The 25,132-nt window shown below is 40.1% G+C and overlaps 1 protein-coding gene across 1 annotated transcript in view; it reads left to right on the forward strand.

The window, feature by feature from the left end:
- Positions 1 to 25,132, forward strand: part of LOC126418836 (eukaryotic translation initiation factor 3 subunit C) — a 79,572-nt gene that overhangs the window by 20,170 nt on the left and 34,270 nt on the right. The window contains exons 9-12 of the mRNA XM_050085812.1: positions 1,173 to 1,435; positions 7,825 to 8,034; positions 17,842 to 17,995; positions 23,914 to 24,129. Coding sequence (XP_049941769.1) covers positions 1,173 to 1,435; positions 7,825 to 8,034; positions 17,842 to 17,995; positions 23,914 to 24,129 — 843 coding nt within the window. The remainder of the gene's footprint in view (positions 1 to 1,172; positions 1,436 to 7,824; positions 8,035 to 17,841; positions 17,996 to 23,913; positions 24,130 to 25,132) is intronic.

The following is a 25,132-nucleotide window of genomic DNA, read 5'->3' on the forward strand; positions in this document are numbered from 1 at the left end:
CAAGGAAAAGCTTCATTGCTCTAGTGAAGCAAACACAGACTACAATAAATGAGAATCACAATCTTCAGACTGAAATTAACAGTGACCATCAAGTATTACCACACTAGGAAAAATGAAGTGTTGGGTTCACAGTAAATGTACTTGATATCTGGTCATATCGTTGTCTCTTGTTCGCAGCTATGCCAGTAAATTTGATATGCCATAGAAGCAGATTATATCTGCTACAGGATCAGGCATATGGTTGGCCCAAGCATTTGTTACTCACAAGGTAAATGTTAAAAGATGACAAAAAGCCACAAATGAAATATGTACATTATTGATTTTTTACTGGTATTTGGATGACACTTTTTCATTGTAGTTGCCCAGGAAGGTTGCACAGGTATTAAGCCAATGGACTCCTATCTGAGAGTAGTGAAATTTGAGTCTCTGTCATGCCATCCGATTCAGGTTTTGTGTGTTTGCTAACTGATTACGGAAAATGCCATGATAGTCCCTTCGAAAAGGACATACATATTTTCTTCCCAACCTTTGTCCATTTGAAACTTGGGCTGTTGAACCCTGCTTTTCCCTAAAAATTACAGTTTATATTTTTCTGCTTTCATAAACATATATGAGAGGATATTGATGATGGATGGATAGATATGAGCTTTTGGTTATCTACAACAGACATAGATGTTAAAATGTTTTGGAAGATTAAAACTATGTATTGGACTGAGACAGAAACCCTTAACCTTTACCTTTTGTGAACAATTGTTCTATAAACTAAGCTATCTGGGCATGATTCATGACCAACTGTCACAGCTTTACTTCTGCTGGTACCACTCTCCTACTTTACAAACTTAATAGAAGTTGTCCTGCATACCTGGCAGAATTAAAGATGTGAGAGCTAGTCATGAGTCATGCATGGGTTGCTCAGTCAGTGAGCAATTGACTGTGGATGTTTCCAGGTTCACATCCCAATTTTGATTACCAGGAAACTTGAAACCAATGCACATGGCTGTGCAGAGTGAAAAGTCATTCTGAGGACATAGATGTCCTCTGCTATGGAGTTTGTTTCAAACGGTCTTTCGCTGTTTGTTTCTGAATGACGTTTATAGATTATCATCAAAATTCACTTTGCTTTAGTCATTGTAGTATAAATTGTATTTGACACACATTATCTTTTCTTACAGGAGAAGCCAAAAATGTTTGCAAAAGATGCTGAAATTGATACAAATTTGGTCCTTAAGAAGTTGAATGAGATTATAGCAGCAAGAGGCAAAAAACGCACAGATCGACGAGAACAGATAGAACTTCTGCATGAACTGCATAGCATAGCTCAAGTACACAACTTGGGACATGCTGTATATGTCAAAATAGAACTTGCTATTGTGTCTGCAATCTTTGATTATAATCCGAAGGTTTCAGATGCAATGAAGCCAGAATATTGGGCAAAGTAAGTATGCAAATATAGATTTGTGCCAGACATTGGCTTTATTTGTCAGTGATAACGTTCGGGTTGGTTACCAACACCTTGGAGGAGGGATAATGAGAGTAACTTAACATAGTTATAGAACAAAAATAAATTATCTGGCAGGAACATTGAATTTCTGATGCAGATTGTGTTCAGTTAATCATCAGCACTCCACTGTACCTTAGGTTTTCAGATCTAGAATCTTCTTTCAGAACTGCATATTACCAAGTACAGTACGATTATGCTTCACCTCTAATGGTCTTGTTGTGAACGAGACATCTATCTCTAGCCTTCCATATTGTATCAAACAGCAGAAAGTCCAGGATAGAATAACAACAGTATTATGAAAAGATAGACTGCTATACACTATGTAGAGGAGACATCGAGTCAGACAGGTACAACAAAAAACTTTTGGGCCAAAAGGCCTTCTTCCACAGGGGAAAATACACATTCACACAAACACAACTCACACATATGTCCACTGTCTCTGGCCACTGTGGGTTGACTACGGGCTACATCTGTGCCTGATGACAGAAGAAATCTGATGGGGCTAAGGAGGCAGAAATGGGCAGGGACGGGGGTAGGGGAGGGATAGCAAGGTAGGGGCAGTGGAAGATGTAGCACTTGTTGTGGGAGCTACAGGGACATGGTAGTGTGAGGGTAGGGCTGCTAGATGCACGTGGCTTCTAACTATTATGTAGTGTCCATAATTAAGGATTCACCAAAAAATACTCAAGTAGACATATTACAATTTGATGTTTCAAAATACTGAAAAAGGTACTATATACATTTGCTAATCATTTGCTACTAAAATGTTTTATAGATGGTAATTGTTTCCTTCATGAGTATGCGGTAAACCTACCTACGAATGATTTCGTCCTCATGGTGTACTAAATGCACATTTACACAGAGTTCGTAACATGATTTGCAGCTAGTATTAGACCATCAATGTTCGCAACGTGTTGTCAGTACCTTGGCAACACAAAACCAGTGTTCCCCAGCTGTGTCGGTGTATAGGTTGGAGGAACATTTTTCTTGACCTGCTATTGTCAGATGCCACTGTGCAGTGGTAGTGTTTGTTTTTTCTCTGTCTGTAGTGTTACATGTTGTCTTTACATGTGTTAGTTTACAAAATGGGGTGGACTAGAAGCAGAATGTAGGAAGTTGTCACACACTGTGAGGCAGAGGAGCATCTCTGCAATGTTTGAAGTCAGTTAAGAAGCATTATACAGAAACGTGACTCCCTACAAAAAATGCTGTGTTGCTTTGCACCAGCAGCAGTGACACAAATAAAATAAATTCCTTAATTTTTCAATTTATTGGCAACAGTGACAACAGGATTCATTATCAGTCTCTAGAAAAATGTGTCATCAGCACATTACTTGGGCTACCACCATACGGAAGGGCGATGACAACAAAAAAAGTGTACGATGGTTTCTGTGAGACAGAAATGAAGCAGCAGACAGTAATAAACATGGATGGGGTGGCAGGATCATCAACAGTAGATTCCCCCTTCACATTCATTGGAAGTGTGATTGACATTGAGGTTGAAGTAGTTTCCTCGATTGAAGATAATAAATTTGATTAATTTTAATATGGAAACAAAAATAAATATATGATCAATAAAATCCATCTTCTTTATTTAGAATCAGAAAATATCTGAAGTAAAGTGTTTAAAGCCCTAAATCAGGCCTCTGATTTTTTAAATTTTCTGGGTGCCAGTGGGGAGGGTGGAGGGGGAGGGGGGGACTTGGTTGGACACCCCTCCATATTTGCCATCTAATTACTGACAACCTCTTCTCAAGGCTTGCAGCTATGGGTGCAGTCAGGATGTTCATAGAAAGGGAGGGGAGGGGGAAGATAAGAAGCAGAGAAGGGGGAGCAAAAACCCTAGTTAGTTTGTTTAGTGGAATAGAAGTCTGCGTAGTGCTGGAGCGGCAGCAAGGAAGGGGTTAAGAAGGTGGAGGAAAGGGACTAACGTTGGTTGAGGCCAGGAGTCTTACGGGTACTGCAGGGTGAATTCCCACCTGCGCGGTTATGAGAAGCTGGTGTTGGTAGGTAGGATCCAGATGAAGCAGGCTGAGAAGCAGTCGTTGATATAATGCACAGTGTGTTGGGCAGCGTGTTCAGCTACTGGAGGGTCCAACTGTCTCTTGGCCTAAGTTTGTCGGTGGCCATTCATGTGGACAGACAGCATGTTAATTGGTGAGGAAACTGGATAATTTTGTATTTTATCAAGGAAATTGGATAATTTTGTATTTCATCCATCTCAGTTGCATTGATATAAAATATTTGCTGCAGTGCTTACTAGTTTCAGGCTGCCAACCCATTCTCAGACAGCACACTTTGTTATTAGCTAGAACTATTTGTACAGCATGGTGCTGAAACGCATGAGTAGCTCCTGTACAGAATGATACACTGTGTGCAAGTACCCATGTGGATTTAGCCTATGTGTCTGTTGCGCCAGACTGAGAACCAAACTCAAGTGCAACAGACACAGAAGCTAATGTCAGTGAGGGTACTTGTTGCTCACACAGGTACAACCGGATCATGTGGGAAAAACCCAAGGATTTTTTCATCTGAGAGAAAACTGGGAAAAACCAGGTATTTTTTTTTAGAATTCCAGGAATTTTTTATTGTTTTAGTTCTCATTTAAATTTTTCTAATTTTGACTGATAAGAACTGATACTCTAACAAAGAATTTTACTTTAGCCCACTACTGCAGAGTAGTACTGCAGTATTAAAACATTAGCGAGAGTGAAACACCAAACTGAAACTTAAATTGAAAAGAAAATGCGCCATTCACAGCAAAACAGTACACACACAAGCATCTGCTGACAGCAAAATGTCAAAGGCCTTAGGAAGAAAACTATGCAATACTTCATAACAATGCTAGTAGGCTTATGTGTATGCACGGAGCTGACGTCACATATGAGATTAACATATGTTACTAGTTTCAGTTTTCTGACTTAATTTCCATGTTATTGGCAATCAAATGTTAATTGTCATGCAGAACAATGTAGTTATTTTTGTCAGTTTTCTAAAGAAGTTTGGCTTTTATTAATCTTTTCCACAGAGGCAACCAATTTATTTGAAACAAAATGTATCTTTTTTTTTTAACCATTGGCTAGTTTCAACTGTTCGCTGAATTTCAAGTGCATGTTTTCGTCTTCTGGCACATTTGTCATAATGCCATAATAAAGAACCAAAGAAAATTGGCATCCAGAAAACCACACTGAAAAGCTTAATACTAGGCAGAGGCCTACTTCAGTTTGAATCTGGACATACAAATGTGCACTTTAAGCTGAATTACGCATTTTAATATGGTTTCCAAAATCCTGGTTCTATTGAAGTATTCTGATGCTCTGTTTCTTTTTTGACGTAAGGTAAGATCTCTTAATGCTATACACATACGAATGTACGTCAGTGTTCAGTTGAAGATGATGATGATGATGAAGGCAAATTTGGTCAGTAATATTGAATAAAATATTTTGTTTCAAAGATATTTACAGCTCAAGCAGAATTTTACAAATCTGCCTTCTGTGAAACACAGTGTTTTTCTGTTGTTTGTGTCATCAATTTACAGAACACCATTCTTCGGTAAATTAGAGATTGACAGGACATTGTGTTTTATCATTGTAACTCCACAAGAGTTTTATATTTACACCTGGAATAGAATATAAACTGCCAGTTATATAGTTTCTTGGCTTCATGGGTAATCTTGTTAATTTTTTATACCATTTGAAAAGGTCTTGGAAAAACTTATTGTCCATAGTTCTGGTGTATTCAAACAAGTTTTTTTTCGTTTTTGCAAACAATTAATATTCCTTTGTAGTAGCTTTTTGCAGTGCTGTATGATGTGAACCTGATTGGAAATGCTACATAACAGTATTGTAGAGGACAAATATGCTACAGTCACAACATAGCAAAATATTAGGGTACTTTGAGTTGCAGAGTCTAGTTTTGAAATGAATATTATGCCAAGGGCAGCTTTCTTATTTTGCATTTCTTATCTGGATAGCATAGGACGAAACAGTTGCCCTAAATACAATAATGCTTTATATTCCTTCCGAACAACATACTACAGTGTTGCACATGGTCAAGGAATGGCCCACTATCCTTGAAATTCAAAACAGATACGTATGAACAGAGCAAACACCAAGCCTGTGTTTTCTATGTTACCGTAGGCGTGCATGCCCAGTAATGCCTATTTTCTGGCGCTCTCTTACAGTTGTTTAAATGAACCTGTTTGTGACAGTATGTGGGAAGATATTGTGAATAATGGTCTGAGAACTATTACTTTCAAAGTAAATTTCCTTTCACACAAGATGCATTATGTTGTGTGCGAATGTGTGATGAATTTCTTAAATTGCAGAGACTTTGCCTCAAATTCAGAACTCAATACATTGAGGACCAGCCAGTTAGATAAAATTCGGTTGCAGAGACCAGCCATTTATGTCATTATTTAAAAATTTTCATTTGTGTTTGATATATTTGAAAGGGTAATGTGCAAAAGAGACCAATATAATATATGAAAGCTTAGCTTTGCTTGGAGCTATACTGGATATATACATATTACTTTGAAGCCTTAACTTTTCATTTTTGTGTGTTGGCGCTGCTTAACAGTGATGTTGCTATTGTCTGACTACATTGAGTGTCTATGCTCTGAATGTCTGCTGTCATTGGCTTGTGAGATCATGTGACCTGGGCTATGATTGGCTGACAGAAGTGTATCGCAATCTCGATTTAAGGGCTTTGGAAACTAATGTACTGTATTTGGTGGAATTCATATTTATACTTTTGTAATAAGAAAATATGAAGTGTACATGTTGCTATGCATCAAAGATCTCTCCAGAACACTTTTTTTTCATATCCTATAGTGCCAGGAAGTTCTGGCTGGTTTATAAAACATGTTATCATTCGAGAGATTGATATTTTGTACAGCTGCGAGGGAAAGTATGCTGTCACCTAACATAGAAAAAGTGTGTTTTCACGTGGGAAAAGTGTATTTTTAACTCGAAAATATGGGATTTTTTTTTTTCATGCCTGTATTTAAACGCTGCCGCAGTATCCTATTTCACAGAAGACATTCGTGTCTTTTAGCACCACATTGTATGAGTATTTACCATTAATAACAAGGTATGTGGTTTTAGAATGGGCATGTAAGCCTGACATCAGTAACCACTGCAGCAAAAATTTTATGTCAGTGCAACTGAGATGGACGAAATAAAAAATTGTTCATTTTCCATGGTACTGAACAGTTGTAAACCTACCATCCTGTGGTAGTGTGCCTCAAATGAGCAAGCTTGTTAGTTGTCATGCTAAAGTAGAAAACAGCACCGTGGTTCTAGCTTAGTTTGTATGTCACGTGACTGCTATCACAGTTGCCCTTGTCTTTGGTGGGGTAGGAAATGCCTGTGGCTGGACTGGAGTGTGGGGATGATAGGAGGATGTATGGGACAGCATCATGGTATGTTGCAGGGATGTGAGCTATGAGGCAGTGGGTTGGAAGCAGGGATGGAGTAAGGATAGACAATGATATTGCATGGGTTCGGTGGACAGTGGAAAACCATGTTGGGCAGAATATTACCTCATTTCAAGGTATGATGAGAGATAGTTGAAGCCTTGGTGGAGAATGCGATTCAGTTTGTTCCAGTCTTTAGTGGTACTAAGTCACAAAGAGAATGCTTCTTTGTAGCCAGACGGTGTTTTTTTTTGGGGGGGGGGGGGGGGGGGAGACAAGACACGGGAGATCCATTTCTGTACGAATCTGGAAGAGTAATTCTGGTCTGCGAAGGCCACAGTGAGATTCTTGGAAATTCTAGAAATCCAACTGGATTCCAGTCCTTGCTCAAATCCTTAGATTCAGCTCAGGATTTCTTCCCTCGGTCTCTCCTCTCAGCCCTTCCCTTCCCCACTCTCCTGCCTTCTACATGCTTCCTGAAGTCCAGAAACCCCACTAACCAAGACAACCTATTGTGGCCGGTTACTGTGCCCCCACTTTTTTCTGCTAGCATGGACCAACACCTTCAATTTATTATCTGTAGCAGTCCTTTGTGTATAAAAGATATTAACCATTTCCTCCCCCTCTCCACCCCATGCTGCCTCCTTACCCCCCACCACCCATGCCAGATTACTTCTCCCATCATGCATAGTTGCAGACCACAGTCTGGCCTTGGCAGCCAAAGATGGATTTCGTGTAAGAGAATTATGCTTGTGTGAATGTGTATATGAGTTTTCTACTTTCGATGAAAGCCTTTTTGTTGAAAGCTGAGATGTTTAGCATTCTATTTCTTACTGTGTATTGTTTCTCTTTTTTAAATTGTCTTAATGGTATGAAAAGATTAACATAATTCTTCTGTTTTACGCAGACTTCTGGATAGCATAGAGCTTTCAATAGCCACTTTGCTATCATCACAGGACATCATTATTGGAGAAGGGGTGCTCGAGGAAAATGAGCAATACGATAAGCCTCCTTACCGAGTAAGAGGGTGTATACTTACAGTAGTTGAGCGCCTTGACGAAGAATTCATTAAATTATTGAAGGAGTGTGATCCTCATAGTAATGAATATGTTGAGAGGTATGTATTATCACAATGAAAATTATACAGTATTGTAAAGATCAATTTTGCTTGTAGTTTGCATAAATGTCATATCCAAAAGGTGATATTTTTCACTGTGTTCCTATTTTTCATGCCTGTTATCTTGCCTTAACTGCTCACATGGGTAAGAGTCCTAGTATAAGTGGACATTATTGTTTTGAATAGCTTGTAGAGTATATTCCAGATGTGTTCAGATGGTGGAAGGGTAGGTTTGAGGAGGATATTTTGAGACCATCAGCAAGGTCATCAGGGTAATTCAGACACATCAAAGAATCTATAAGGTTATTGATGGACTTCAGAGAGAAATTGCTTGATACCAGTTCTTAGAAAGTATGAAGTTGTAAGGAGAGAACGTTAAATGAGAAATTTTGGTAACTAGTGAATGGAAGAAATTTTTTTCATATTTGTAGACTTTGTGTGCGTTAGTTGGATATCAACACTATCACAATACTGCCTGGACTTAACAACATAGAAGGAATTGAACTACCCTGGGCAATTAAATCCTTTCCAGAATGAGATTTTCACTCTGCAGCGGAGTGTGCGCTGATATGAAACTTCCTGGCAGATTAAAACTATGTGCCCGACCGAGACTCGAACGCGGGACCTTTGCCTTTCGCGGGCAAGTGCTCTACCAACTGAGCTACCGAAGCACGACTCACGCCCGGTACTCACAGCTTTACTTCTGCCAGTACCTCGTCTCCTACCTTCCAAACTTTACAGAAGCTCTCCTGCGAGCTACAGGAGAGCTTCTGTAAAGTTTGGAAGGTAGGAGACGAGGTACTGGCAGAAGTAAAGCTGTGAGTACCGGGCGTGAGTCGTGCTTCGGTAGCTCAGTTGGTAGAGCACTTGCCCGCGAAAGGCAAAGGTCCCGAGTTCGAGTCTCAGTCGGGCGCATAGTTTTAATCTGCCAGGAAGTTTCAATTAAATCCTTCTTAAAAAATCATTAATACAGTCTCAGTTGCAGGAGTTCACACTTGATTACTAGTTTAGATTGTAAGTGATGATCATTGTCAGATGTAAAATTAAAATTAACTGAAAAATATTAACTGTTTGTTTAGATGGCATAAATAGAAAAAAATATTTAAAATCCAAGACATTAAAATTGGACCCGCATACTGAAATTGTATACATCGACATTGTTAAAAATATACATAAAGCAGTATCTGATTAATCATAACTAGTGAAAAGTCACAATTCTTCAAAAAGAACATCATCTCAGAGTTGTGCAATAAAGGTAACAGTACAAACGTATGCTTGCGAGAAGATTCTATGGCATCATGCATTATGCTGAACCCACTATGTATGATACAAATCCTTCACCATGAATGTTGGGTAGGGGAACCATGAGTGACCCGGCAGACATCAATACAGTAATCGAATTCTTGCCATACCTGTCCCAGCATGGAATCGTTGACTGTGGCAGTGACTTCCTTATTCTCTCCCGGAACTCTGCTTTATCGCGTGGTTGAGGCGGTACGTACACCAGATCTTTAATGTGTCCTCACAGAAAAAGTCGCATGGAGTGAGACCTGGTGATTAAGGAGGCCATTTCTTGAAACAGGTGTCCCCTTCTATAGCCGATCCTTTGATGCGGCAGCTCCACATTCAGGTACCCACGAACTTCACAATGAGAATGGGGTGGAGCACAAGCAACTCGTTGTAACGAATTTGTTGTGCCAGTGGTAAATGGCCTTCCTTGTTGGTGGCTTCTTATCGTACTTGGTTCTAAACATCCATTGAACAGCTGTAGCACACTTGTTTTTGTTGAACTCCAACACAGAGAAAGCTCGCTCCGCACCTGAACTCACAATGTTTGCGACCATTGCTGATGATTGGCAAATTACCAAACTACGCTGTCACGGTATACATGAAAAAAAACTTTCAGGGTTTCTCTTCAAAATGACATATGTATGATATCTTTACAATGTTTGGTTCTTGTGCTGTAAATAATTGAAAGTGTTCCTGGACTTTATGTATGCTCCGTATATAGATCAGACTGGTAAAACCTTTGAAATCTTATTTAAAAAACACCCAGCACTATGAAACACTAAGGCAGCATTTGGAGATAATCTAAATGAAACTAAATGCTCAGTGGGGCCTATAGAGACATATTCTGAAATTTTACAGACATTTTGGAAGAACGTGAAGTATGTGGACCTCATGTGAAAGATTGAGATAAAATAGTTACTTCAAAAATTCAGTGTACTAAAAGAATTTTGATGCCATGCTGTCAGCAGCAGCTCACTACCTTGGCTATAGCCTTGCTTGGCAGAACAAGATCTCAGCAGCGTGCCACACTCAGTGGCAGTGTGGCAAGTGAAAGTGTACACAAGCACACCACCATCTCAGATGCTCTCTGGTGGAAACTCAGTTACTCTATGTTTTCGGTGAATGCTTTCATTTTATGTGAGTTTCAACAACGTGTCATGTACTGATGTTAAGTGCTTTATCTATTTTGCCTCTTAATGCTGAATTAGTTGTATTACCTCTTTAAGGCAGATCTTCATTTTATTTTATAACTTAACAGTATTCTCTCCCTCCCCCCCCCTATATCTTCGTCCCTCCCTCCCCTATCCAACACTCATAGTGGGTTCGGTATAATGCTTGATGTCTTGGAATCTGCTCACAAGCATACTTCTGTGCTGTAACCTTTATTGTACAACTCTGACAATTTTCATCTTTTTGAAGAAATGGGACTTTTCTCTACTTTGTGTTTAATTAGGTACTGTTTTCCTGTATTTATATTTTAAACCTTGTTAATCTGTGTAAATTCAGTAGGCAGGTACAATTTTAATTTCCTTAAGTTTAATTCTTTTTACCTATGTCATCTAAAGAAATGGTCAATAATTTGTGATTCTTCAGTTTCTCCTGGTGTATTGGTTGATCGAACAGTCCATGATCAGACGTGTCACCATCATCTGGTACACTGACAAACTCTTCTCCGGAGGGCACACAGCTGAGTAATATCCCCTGCCCCCACGAGCCACTCTGTCTGTGATCAGCACCAATGGCCACGCGTGTGACCCAAGTTCTCTGTCTGCCCTGGTCCCCAGATTGTTTTGTTTGCTGAGAGTCTTCTTAATTAAACTTATTGCTGGTTCCCAAGCCTTGCTAAGATTATAGCTGTAATCTCGTACTCCATCCCATGATTTTTGGACAAACAATGCTGTGCAATCGCTGATTCATTGGGATATGTCAGTTAAGTGTGACTCTGGTGTTCTTGGCAAAGATCTTTGATGCTGTGCACTATCTGTTCAATATGTCTTCCCATATTGACACAGAATCTGGCATACGCTGACCTTCCACAAACTGAGATCATCTTCAGTACTTCCCAATAATGCTCGTGTTTTATTGGGCGGGCAAGACTTGTTTTCACTTGATGCTTCTTCAATATGTGTCAGAATTTGCATGATAGTGCGCCAGTGTACAGTATAAAGGCAGTGGGTGTGTCTTCTTCCATGGCTTCTTCTGTTAACATAGGTTGTACTGTTGTGGTGGGGCAGAGGATGCGCCTAATCTGCCATTCTGTGTACCCGTTTTTTCATAATACAGGTCTGAGATGTTACAGCACCTAGGGCATACTCTGTGTCTGAAATGGTCTACACACTGTGTACTAGTGTTTCTAGTACCCCTTTTCGTATGCAAAGGGTGGTGGCAGCTGTCTGCATGCAAATGTAGTCAGCGTGTGTTTTCTTCCGATACATACCATGACCCAGAAATCCATCAGCTCTTTTCTTGACCATCACCTTCAGGAAGAATAATCTTCTTCCTGCATTGGTCTCCATTGTGAATTTGATGTTGGGATCTAAGGAGTTTAAATTTGTGAGGAAATAGCAGGCTTTGTCCCTTCCTTGGAACCAGGTGATTAATGTGTCACCCACATCACGGAGAAATCATATGAGTTTCCATTTGGACGACCCCAGGGCTTGCTCCTCAAAATGCCCCATATACAAATTCATGATCACAGGCTAGAGTGGGCTGCCCATTGTGACTCCTTTCGTTTGTTTGTTGTCTTCTCCATTAAAGAGAAAATGTGTGGAGGTCAGGAAATACCTGAAATGTTTGGTCGTCGTCTTGTCAAATTTCCAACCGATAAGCTGTAGTGACTCTCGCAGAAGTACCCTGGTGATTAATGAAATAACGTCAAAACTTACCAGGATATCTGAATCGTTTGCCCTGAAGTTGTTGTTGACAAAATCCACAGAATTGCGGATGTGATGAGAGCATTTATCCACAGTATTTCCATTAGGTATTTTGCCAGCAAATATGTAGGTGCCCCAGTGTTGCTGACGGTGGGGTGCAATGACACCCTATCTTTGTGAGTTTTAGGGAGTCCGTAAAGTCTTGGCAGTAAAGGCCCTTGAGGTAACAGTTTCTTGGTGACCCCCTCTGATAAATCCGCATCCTTGAGAAGAACCCTAGTCTTGTTCTCCACCTTCTTTGTGGGGTCAGTATTGAACTTCCTGTAGCAGTTGTCATCTAGCAGGCTCTATAACTCAGTATAGTTCTTGTGGGAATGAACAGTAGCATTGCCTTTGTTAGCAGGTAAGACAACAATATCAGGGCACTCTTTTCAGATCCCGAGTAGCTGCCCTCTCTCTGCTGGTAATGTTCGACTTCTTATGCTTATTTCCTCTCAGAGCAAGCAGGTTGCAATCCGTAGTTCTTCAGCTGTTTCAGGCAGTAGTTGCACTGCAGCTTATTCAACTGCATTGACAGTGTCCACGACTAGTGTGAACTTTGGGGTGGGAGCAAAGTTAAGTCCCTTCTCCAGAATGGAAACCACATCATCACCCAGCTCCATGTCAAATTGATGACCACCTTGTATGTGGCCTCCAGTGATGGTTTGTCAGAGAGACATGAGAATTTTGGTATTTGATGTCCTGTGGCCTTCCTATTGGCAGAATCATTACCACCCAGGTAACACCATCAATCCAGTCCTAGGTCTAGGAATTAAAAGAATTGGCCAGTTGTAAATGTATTCTAAATAGTTCCGGGGACTTGTACTAAAGGCTCTGGTGCGTAAACTGCACTCTCTCACCTACCAAGGCAAGGCTGGCTGTTTTCTAAATCCTCCTGACTACTGCAGAATTGATGTGATGCATGCATGACCTTAGCAAAGTTTAGCTCAAAATGCTGCTCATGACATCTTTTCTGAAGTGCAAGAGCACTCAGCAAACAGCATCTACAGTGGTACATCTTGTCCAATTTCTTCATTCTGCAATATACCACCTCCTCGTAAAGGTACACGATGTGATTTTTCAGTTTCTCCCTGTGTTTGTTGATTGAACAGTCTACGGGTATACTTGCAGTTCACGGCATCCAATAGACACAGTATTTTGGTGATCAGACATGGTACCATCATCAGGTGCAGTGACGAACTGAGCTCCTGAGGGGGCGCAGTGACTAATATCCCCTGCACCTGCAAGCCACTCTGTCAGTGTTCCACCGTTGCTGAGAACACCAGAGGCACACTCAACTGCTGTAACCCAACAGCGCAGATCAATGTTTGTCCGAGAATCACGCAACGTAGTATGAACGTACAAGGTTTTGCCACAGACTTCCAAATACTAGGACAGTGTCATTAGAGATGATCTCATCAACCAAGATTGCAGCTACAATTTTAGCAACACTTGGGAACCAGCACTTAATTTAAATCAGAAGACTCTTGCAAACAAAACAATCTAGCAACCAGAACAGACAGAGAACTTACATCGATGGTATTGCAGATGCTGGCACTAGCGTCTCTGCAACTGCCAACACGTGGCTGTGGGCATGGACTGCGGACAGAGCGGGATATAGACGGCCATGCATTCTCTGGAGCTCAGTTTGTCAGCCAGCTTATGATGGTGACACATCTGATTGCCAAAATGCTGTGCCTGTTGGACACTATGAACCAGCAGAACTGTTCGATCAAAGTCAGTTATTAGTTGTTTGTTTAATTTTATTTTTATAATTTAAGATGATCATTGTGTATGATAGAAACTGGTAATAAAGCATGAATTTGTGCAAATGAGATTGTAATGATAAAATATTTGAACAGTTGTGGAATCTCTTGGGCAATGTCATCCATTATTAATTAAGCACTGTTGCACAGAAAACCCATTTTTATGGTGTTACTGTTGATGCAATTGGATGATTAACCTGTGAGTGTTAAAAAAAATCTACAGTAAGTCAGTAAGTAGCCTATGAGCAAAGGTATTTGTTGTCATATTCTTGATAGGTAATATAAGTAGTGGATTATGGAAAGTCATGATACTGTCCACAGCCTTATCCTATTGAGGTTCTGGCATCAAGAAAGCTGTGGACATACAAGTGGTGCACGACCTTGTCAACTAAGGAGGGTTTCCAACTCAACAAATAATGAAAACCACTCATTTCACATCTGTGTGCTCTGAGGAATTATTGTTCCGAGTCTTGGCCACCAAGCATTCCAACACATGGCACTCACTTTAATAATTAAGTATGTAATTTTTAAGCTCTGTGAACTTCACTGACTCGGCAGTTAATGACGTTGTGTTGTTAAAGGATTAAAGTTTTATCTGCGACTGACCCTCTTGTGCTAATAACTGTCTTTTCCCAGATCATGTCCATTTACTCTGCATTATATCACTGTGTCAGGCAGTTTTAATTCAGTCACCAACTAACTTTGAAGATAGGTCTATGAAATACCAATACGTTTTTGCCATATCCCTTTCATTGGATCCTGGAGATCCCATGTTCCGAAATGGTCTAAGAATCGTACTACATCCTACAACTTACATGCGTAATGATTGTGATGCTAAAGGTAGACACATTCTGGTTCATATGTAGGTCTACTGAATGTCTGAATGCAGCAAATGTTTAAAAAATTCAAAATTTAAATACAACTACAAAATCACATTTATTGGGCAGATTTGCAATCAAGAGACTCTTTCCAAACTTTTGTTGTCCAATTAGTGTACAAGAGTTATGTGATATTTGATAGTTATGGTTTTACCCTTTACTGTGTAACAGAGAAGACAAATAGTATTCAGAACTCAAGAAATGCAGCAAACAATCTTTCAGCAGACGAAACTGACTTCGCCGTTTTTCTTCAAGATTACTACCTTCCATCCTCTGTTTTAATGTGTTTCATTTCTGGTGGATCCATGTCTCATCCACAATAGAAAGTGACTCACAAGATCAGCTATATTCTTTCTACAACAGTTCTTAACATTTCTGAGAAATTTGCATTTGTATTGGATCAGCATTGAACAAATGCAATTCCCATCCTGTGTGAAGATTTATTGTAATAAGGTGCATATGGCATATTTCACACACCTTTAATTTCCAATCTCGCAGTACCATAAACTGCACTTTCTATTTTGAGCTGTGGAGCAGGTTCTTTTGGACAACTTGTGTGTGAATTGCTTTGAAGAGAGATAATACCATGTTTGAATTCAGCCACCCACTTCTTACCTGGCAGTGAAGGAACTGAATCTTTGTAAAATTTCACCAACAGTGGCTAAATTACTGTTGGCTTTAAAGTTTTCTCAACAGAAATGTACGACCGTATAGTTTTCCAATCTATTCATGGGAAGAAGACACACTCAAAACAGCCACTTTAAAAATCCATATTAACAAATACAACATTGCAGTGCCTGTATTATTCCGAATTATGATGCAAAATTGTCATTTGGCTATCCAAACACGACTCATGGCCAGACCCAAACTTCCATACATCATCAACCATGTGTTTACAACCTCTACTTGTACATCCATTATGTATATTCCTATACAGGGGAGACATTTTACTTGAAAGTCGCTTGCCCAGAGTCAGTGAATAAATATGCTGTTACAGTGCCTGTGTTATTCCAATCGTATGATGCAAAGTTCCTTCGGACGTGCATGCATTGTAATTCAGAATAACACAGGCACTGTAATATCTTATGTGTCTGCCAACACGAGGCAAGTGACTGTCAAGTAAAATGTCTCCCCTGTACAGGAATATACATAATGGATGTAAGAGTACAGGTTGTAGACACATGGTTGATGACACATGGAAGTTTGGGTCTAGCCACGGGTCGTACTCGGGTAGCCAAATGATGCGGCGACTGCTCACAATAAGCAGGAAATCAAGGTTTGAGTCCTGGTCCAGCACAAATTTTCACTGTTATCATGCCATTATAAAGGTGATGGTTATCTGTATTCACAACTTAATGTATATTAACAAAAGTATTGTACAGATCCATTTCACATTTTACTTAAATTTTTGCATAACACGGTACCAGTATAACAAAAGCAAAATGTAAATGCCATCTCTTTATTGGATTGAGAACTTTCCATCTTGCCCTTGTATTTAGTTTCTTCAGATTTTATTTGGATTTGTGTTCGGACTTGTGAAAATACAGTACATTTCTACAGGGTACCTTTTTTAACTTACAAAATAATTCTTCCAGGTTATCAAATACTTCCGTCCATTAAAATCTACAAATTACAATGCCCTGCCTTGATGTATGGCTGCTCCTTAAATATGTAGATTCCTGCTTTCAGTGATCCCACTTCCTATGTAAACCACTTCTTTTTGTTAACCCTTAGTGTCAACATGGGCATTCAATTTGGTTGTTATCATCTCACTTTTTATTTAATTATTTTTTTCTTGTGTCATTCTTTACATCTTTTTCTCAAGTTTTCATTTCATCTAGTCCAGCCAGTAGAGAAGCAACATTGTGTCCAAAGAAGAGCAGTTTGAGTCAGACATTTTTTGTTCTTCTATTTCAACTTTGCAGAGGAAATTGTTAATTTGATAGGTCAGAGGCTTTTATTTTAAAGTATCTGGCAGTCAGTGTTATAATATGGCTGACAAAGGAACTATTGATTTTAAATGCTGACCTGAAAAGAAGAATAATAGCTGTGGAAATGGATTATGTGTAAAGGAGTGCCAGAATATTAAGATTCGAAAAGGAAACTACTGACAAAGTGAGAGCTCGAATGAAGGCAGATGAAATACTGATAGAAATGAAAGAAAATCTCAAAAGTAGTGTGGGCATCTGTTGATAATGCCAGATCATCGATGGTCAAAGAAAATTTTTGAATGGAAACCACACGTGGCAGACGTAAACGTGAGAGACCATGACATTCTTGGAATGACCATATCAACGGAATAATGGGGCATCATGGGGTACACAAGGAGGGGGCACTGAATAGAGAGGCTTGGCAGAAGATACCATGAATGCAACAAAATGTTGCTATTAATTGATCTCTCTGTTAATAATAATGATAATAACAATAATGAAGGCAGTTCAGAGGACATGGCAAATTTGGTAGTTCAGAGGATTTTGCTTTGAAGTTTCTGGCAGTTTGTGCTATAATGTAGGCTGACAAAGACAGTAGAGAAGCCAGGTTTAAGTTGTGTTAAGGTCATTTGCATTTTTTGAAATGGTTCCTCAAAACCTGTTCCATCTGAATATGTTGGTGGTTCCCATAACAGAGTCACAGTTTAATCTTCCCTATGATATTGAAAATTGGTTATAGTTATAAGTTGAACCTTTGTGTGCAAGTGATAGTTTTATGCTAAACACACACACACACACACACACACACACACACACACACACACACACACACACACACCATTAGTTGCATGTAATCTATGGTTCAGCTTGAAAATGAATTGCTCTGGCTGTTTTATTGAGTTGTGCACGGCTATTTTAGTATATATGTAAACGAGTTACTTAAGCAAAGAAGTATAAACATGTGTTTGTACATTATTATTAGATTCATATGTTATGTCAACTTCATGTCTTGTTTTCTTCACATAACCAGGTTAAAAGATGAGAAAAGAGTGTCAAATATTATTGACAAGGTACAAGAATATCTTGAAAGACAAGCAGTGCCGTCAGAACTTTGTCGCGTATATCTGCGCAAGATAGAGCATCTTTATTACAAATTTGATCCTGACGTTCTGAAACAGAGAGAGGTCAGTAAACATAATTTCAGTGTTGCCTTTTCCTTCTTCTTCTTCTTTTCTTTTCCTTCTTCTTCAACAATGTTTAATATGTGATGTAATATTTGCAACGGTATGTGGATATTCATATTGGTTATTGCACGCACTGTAGATATTGAAGCAGCTATTATTGTTGTTCATTAAGACCTTTGGTAGTAAGCATTGTTGTATGTTGTAACTATCAGTTCATTAAGTAATACATATCTTGTGATGGTAATGCACTGGAAGTATTCCTTTTTTTATGAAATGCAATTTCTATGGGATTTGAAACCACTATTTTGATGCCAAAGTAGTCCAGAGCAGTTTTGGCAGCATCGCTACCATTAGTTCTCAAATGAAAATATTACCTTAATATATTGGAATTCAAGTATCTTGGAGACCATATGTGTGATTATCTGAAATATTGCATATAACGGAAACATACTTTTAAAAGATGCCAAAGAGTGGCAGTAGTAGTATGTGGGTTGTGAGGAGAGGATCATGGAATCATGTTAAGAATAGAGTTTGTGATAGACAAATATCAAACATGAAAGTAACAAAGAAAAGGAAATTGCAGGAGATAATTGTCACCATCAGGGTGCAGTTCCAGTTTCCCAGCTGCTTGTGACAAACTTTGTCCAACTTTTTCTACCTTGTACAACTCTGCATCTCAGATCCTATCCCAAAGGAGACCGCTTTTGGTGACTTTCTCGGCCACCTTCTCTTTGGCTGTCCAACATGTCTTTTACAATTTATGGTCATTTGAAGGCGTTTCTTGGCTATCCTGGTGTCTTCCATCCTTAATCTAAATTGCTAGAGTTTTACTAGAACACTGAACGTTACATCTGCTTCCATTGTGTTCCTTTCATTCCTTATGTTACCCTTTTTTGTTTACTTCAGTGTAGATGTAACAAGCTTTTTCAGCAGCTTGAATTACTCTCTCCCTCTGTCAGAGTGCAAGTCTTGAGTGGGGAGGTCAAAATTGGAATTTAGTAGGTGCTGAAGATGGTTGTTTTGCCTTGTGTGGTAATACGGGCAATGCTGCACATTTTACAGGGTTCTTCCATTTTGATTAACTGGGGATGTCCTTCTTATCTGCTTACTTTCATGGCTATGGTCTTTGATTCACTGACTTTTGAGGCCAAACTCCTCAACGTTATTGTTCCATATGTTCACTCTTTCTTGATCATCATTGGTATCTCCCCAGATCATAACATCATCAGTGGACAATTCTGCTTTCAGTTCAGGTCCATAGCGTTCCTTTAAACTTTTCGTAATATTGTCATATCACAACGATTAAGAGCAAACTATTAATCTGTGTGAAAGTAAAGTTAGACCTCTCTAATTTTGAGGTAGTTTTCTATTACCTTTATTGAATAATCAAACAATGGAAAATCCAGGATGGAATGTAACGATACGAGAGAAGGAAAGTTGCTATTCACCATATATCAGATATGCACAATCGCGATAGGCACAATAAAAAGATTCATACAATCATACCTTTCGGCCACTAAGGCCTTTGTCAGCAGTAGACACACACATACACGCACACGTGCACACACACACTCTCGCAAGCGTAACTTGCACACATGTCTGCAGTCTCAGAGAGCTGAAACTACACTGCGAGCAGCAGCACCAGTGCATGATGGGAGTGGCGACTGGGTGGGGGTAAGGAGGAGGCTGGAGCGGGGAGGGGGAGGGGGAGGGGAGGGGTAGTATGGTGGGAGTGGCGGACAGTGAAGTGTGGCAGTTTAGATGATGGGTAGGAGAGAAGATGCGGAGGAGGCAGGGGGTAAGTAGCTGAAAGGAGAGAAATAAAAATAAAAGAAATTAAAAGACTGGGTGTTGCAGTGAAATGACGGCTGTGTAGTGCTGGAATGGGAACAGGGAGGGGGCTGGATGGGTGAGGACAGTGACTAACGAAGGTTGAGGCCAGGAGGGTTATGAGAATGTAGGATGTACTGCAGGGAAAGTTCCCATCTGCGCAATTCAGAAAAGCTGGTGTTGGTGGAAAGGATCCTTATGGCACAGGCTGCAAAGCAGTCATTGAGATGAGGGGTATCATGTTTGGCAGCGTGTTCAGCTACAGGGTGGTCCACTTGTTTTTTGGCCACAGTTTGTCGGTGGCCGTTCATGTGGACAGACAGCTTGTTGGTTGTCATGCCTCCATAGAATGCAGCTTAGCTTGTAGATCACATGACTGGTTTCACAGGTAGCCCTGCCTTTGATGTGATAGGTAGTGTTAGTGACCGGACTGGAGTAGATGGTGGTAGGAGGATGTATGGGACAGGTCGTGCATCTAGGTCTATTACAGGGGCATGAGCCATGAGGTAAGGGATTGGGAGCAGGGGTTGTTTAAGGATGGACAAGTATATTGTGTAGGTTCGGTGGATGGCAGAATACCACAGTAGGAGGGGTGGGAAGGATAGTGGGTAGGACATTTCTCATTTCAGGGCACGACAAGAGGTATTTGAAACCCTGGCGGAGAATGTAATTCAGTTGCTCCAGTCCCGGATGGTACTGAGTTACGAGGGGAATGCTCATCTGTGGCTGGACTGTGGGACGTAGGGAGGTGATAGGAGACTGGAAAGATAAGGCACGGGAGATTTGTTTTTGTACAAGGATGGGAGAATAATTACAATCAGTGAAGGCTTCAGTGAGACCCTCTGTATATTTAGAGAGGGACTGCTCGTCATTGCAGATGCGACGATCACTGGTGGCCAGGTTGTACGGAAGGGACTTCTTGGTATGAAATGGGTGGCAGCTGTCGAAGTGGTGGTATTGCTGGTGGTTAGAAGGTTTGATATGGAGAGAGGTACTGATGTAGCCATCTCTGAGGTGGAAGTCAATATTTAGGAAGGTGGCTTGTTGGGTTGCGTAGGACCAGGTGAAGCAAATGGGGGAGAAGTTGTTGAGGTTCTTGAGGAATGTGAATAAGGTGTCCTCACCTTCAATCCAGATAGCAAAGATGTCATCAATGAATCTGAACCAGGTGAGGGGTTTAGGATTCTGGGCTTTTAGGAAGGATTCATCTAGATGGCCCATGTATAGGTTAGCATAGGATGCTGCCATGCAGGCACCCATAGCCGTACCGTGGATTTGTTTGTAGGTAATGCCTTCAAAGGAGAAGTAATTATGGGTGAGGATATAGTTGGTTATGGAGTCTAGGAAGGACGTTGTTGGTTTGGAATCCATAGGGCGCCTGGAAAGGTAGTGTTCGATTGCAGTAAGGCCATGGGCATTAGGAATGTTAGTGTACAGAGAGGTGGCATCAATAGTGACGAGCAGGGCACTGTGTGGTAAAGGGAAAGAAACCGTGGAGAGTTGGTAGAGGAAATGGTTGGTATCTTTTATATAGGAGGATAGGTTCCGGGTAATAGGTTGAAGGTATTGGTCTACAAGAGCAGAGATTCTCTCAGTGGGGGCACAGTAACTGGCTACAATGGGACATCCTGGGTGGTTGGGTTTATGGACTTTAGGAACCATGTAGAAGGTGGGAGTACAGGGAGTCGTAGGGGTAAGTAGAGAGATGGACTCTGGGGAGAGGTTCTGGGATGAGCCTAAGGATTTGAGTAGTGACTGGAGATCCTACTGGATTGCTGGAATGGGGTCACTGTGGCATGGTTTGTAGGTGATAAGGCAGCAGACAAGGCAGCAGTTCATGGGCTTTCATATGAGATTGGGGCAAGAAAATGCGTTGAAAGAATGCTCACAGATTAGTGAGAGTTAGAGCATTTATCATCAAACCAAATACTGCACTAGACTGAATTGGGACTGGGCTATCAAATTGTCACTTAAAAAAAAAAGTTATCTGATGATGTTGGATATCACATGAAACATGTGATTTAGGGCTGTCATCATCTTCATTCTGATAAAAAGAGAGAACTCTCGAATATCTGTGGAAACACCAGTGAGAATATGTCTGACAATTCTGACAACACACACCCAGTGTATTCACCCAGAAGTTGTAGATCTACAGCATCTGGCAAGAATGTATGTGAAATAACGGATGAATAAGAAGCTTTTGGATATCTAATTCTGTGCTTGCTGTTTCAGTTGGTGAGTGCCCTCGAACTGTAATTTATGAGGATCTACAACCTCTGGGATAATACAGTGGGAGTACAAATCGTCAGGCACATTCTGTCTGGTGTTTCAGCAAACATTTGCTACTTTGTTTAGTGTGAGGATCGAGAGAATGCTAAATCATGTGATACCCAATATCACCAGATAATGTTATAAACACGTTTTTCAAAAAAGTGCCAATTGATAGAGTGGTCACAAATGCTTAAATACCTTCTTTCTTTTCCTGACTAGTCTTTTGTTGCAAATTTTCAGCTTCAGGAAGTATTTTGGTGTCAAGACATGGGCTGGTCCTCTCACCCTGTACTCTGCCCTTTTGTCCTTGGTGTTTACAATTACTACAAAGCAATCAGTGGAATCTAGGTTTCCCATTCCACAGCACTAATTACTCTGTTCTCCATGGACATTCTCTTCTATAATTTGCTTTGTGCAAATACTATTGGATAACTGAAGTAAAAAAAAAAAAAAAAAAAAAAAAAAAAAAAAAAAAAAAAAAAAAAAAAAAAACCACTTTTGTTGTGACATTTGTGTTTTGTGGTACACAAATGTGTCTTATGTGTCGGCATATTATTTTTAAGAAATGTCCAACTTTTTAATGCAAAATCAGTCACTTGTCCTCTTCAGCAAAATTTGTCAGTTAATTACTAATGAAAAAATACCAATGACCCTCCAGGCTATCTGGAAACAAGCAGTCGAATTGAAAGTTGCTTTTGCAGCATAGTTTTCCCTGACACTGACATACATGACTAACAAAAATTCTTTGCTGGACTGGCATTAAATACTGGTCAGTTGCATTTCATGGCTTTTATGGTATCCCAACCCAATGATGATTTGAAAGCCTGCCAGATGGCATGGCACTCAATGACAGCTGCTGAACGGCACTGCTACATCTGTGGGTTCTAATATTGCCTCTGCAGTGTTGGCTGCACTGTGCCCACACTAGCCAATCAGTGCTCGTGGCCGCATTATAAAGCTAGCTGTGTAGTGGCTCCGTCTTCTATGTGTATTCATTGCGCTCTTAAATCGTTTTGATTACACACCATTATTTTGGTCAGAGTTTTTGCTGCACATTAGGTTTTTCCCTCTTGGTTTACTCATTTTGTCTTTGTTATTCTGCTATGCCATCTCTGTAGTATGTTTTCCTGTTGTTATGCTGTTCACATTCTGCAGTCCATTATTGATGACCTCTGGCTGCTCAGTCCAACATCAACAGGTTATTTGGTCGTTTCCTATTTTCTTTCGCTATAGGTTGCACATGCTGAAATGAGAGTCTAACTGTAGGCGAGTGTACAGGTGTGGCACAGGAAGCATGAACACCAACATAGTGTTACATAAGAGAGACTATGGTCCGCAAAAGAGGCAAGTCCCACTGAAGATATGTGTATGCATATAAATTGTGATTGGATGCCCTTAGGACATTATGTCATTCCACTTTGCCTTTCACTGTTTTGTTTAACTGGTCATTTTTACATTAACTCTGTATGCTGTCATTACACTTGATGCAATAGCTCTAGCTACTCCCATAGATTTGACACTGTTCACTCGTATTCACCAATTTGATAATTTGCCTTCATTAGAAGTCAGCAAAGTCTGACATGAGAATAGATCAGTAATTAGTACAGTAACATGATAATCACAGATACAGTAGCCCTTCAGCACTCCTAGACAGTTGTTATTGAATGGGGGAAAACAAAAGAACATCATGAGGTCACAAAACAAGTTCCTGAATGGTGAGTTTATATCACTGTGATTACATTGTGTCCAGTACCTGCACAGTTGTGATACTGGCAAGATGAATTGTAAAAACGAAAATCTTTTCATTTCTGTTCCAGGGTGAGCTACCTCCAGATGCTGTTACAAGTGTCCAAGTTATGGAGAAACTGTGCAAGTTCGTGTATGCCAAGGACTCAACAGACCGTCTTCGTACTCGTGCTATCTTGTCACACATTTACCACCATGCTCTTCATGACAACTGGTTCCAAGCTCGAGACCTTATATTAATGTCTCATCTGCAAGAAACCATTCATCATTCTGATCCTCCAACACAGGTAACGCACCTTGATGACTTGCATTATCAGTTCTCCTTTCCACCCTTTTTGATACTTTTCAGCATTAATGTCATACTTGCAGACTGAATGTGAGTGACTTGATGATTATAGATACTGAAATGGGGTGTGAATGATTTTGCATCGTAGTAACAAGTTTTTCATAACTTATAAAGGGACAGTATAGGTCCTGGGTGTAGAGAACATTGCTTCAATGGTTTAATTATATGCTCCCAGCATGATGTGTATAATAGCCTACGCTTTCTCTCTGCCAGTGTAGACAGAGGGATTATATTTGTAGATGGGTGTTAAACCCATTCATGCTGACCTATTTATTTCCCAAAATATAATAATGGGAAATGCAATAAAACAACCATCTCATCTATTCCATTATAGCAGTCTTCAAAGCCCCTATGCTATACATCTCAGCCTCAGCCGCGTCATAGACCATCTCAATTGCATTCCCATCTTTTTTCAACATAGTACCTTTGTTATTACCATAAGTACAACCTCTCTTTACACAAACATTGTACATAAACATAGCCTCTGAACTCCAGAACACTTCTCCCAGTATCCACCTAAAAGTCCCCCAAAAACCCTGTTCAGTATCACTGTAGCTAGCTTATCCATAACATCCTCATGTTTGAAGGCCAGACATGCAAACATATCAGAGAAATTGTGTTATATGGCCCATCCTATGTCCAACTCTTCATAATATGGATGGAAAATTCATTTCACTGTACCTAGATGACGTGAACCCCAAGCCTGGTAGAGATTTGTGATGGCATCTGTGTGATCTGGATTCACCGGTGAACAACAACTCATCCATTTTCCATGACAGCTTAATCCCTTTTCTCAAATCAAATTTACCTTGTATTCAAATCCAATGCCATCTTCCTTTATGTTGACTTCTGTCTCATTATCTCATTAAAGCTGAGATCGGAATCTCAGTCCATATAAAACAAACCAATAAGCAGAATCACCACCACTTTACAATCTGATACAA

Source organism: Schistocerca serialis, chromosome 9, assembly GCF_023864345.2.
Source record: "Schistocerca serialis cubense isolate TAMUIC-IGC-003099 chromosome 9, iqSchSeri2.2, whole genome shotgun sequence".
NCBI classification, from domain to species: Eukaryota; Metazoa; Arthropoda; class Insecta; order Orthoptera; family Acrididae; genus Schistocerca; species Schistocerca serialis.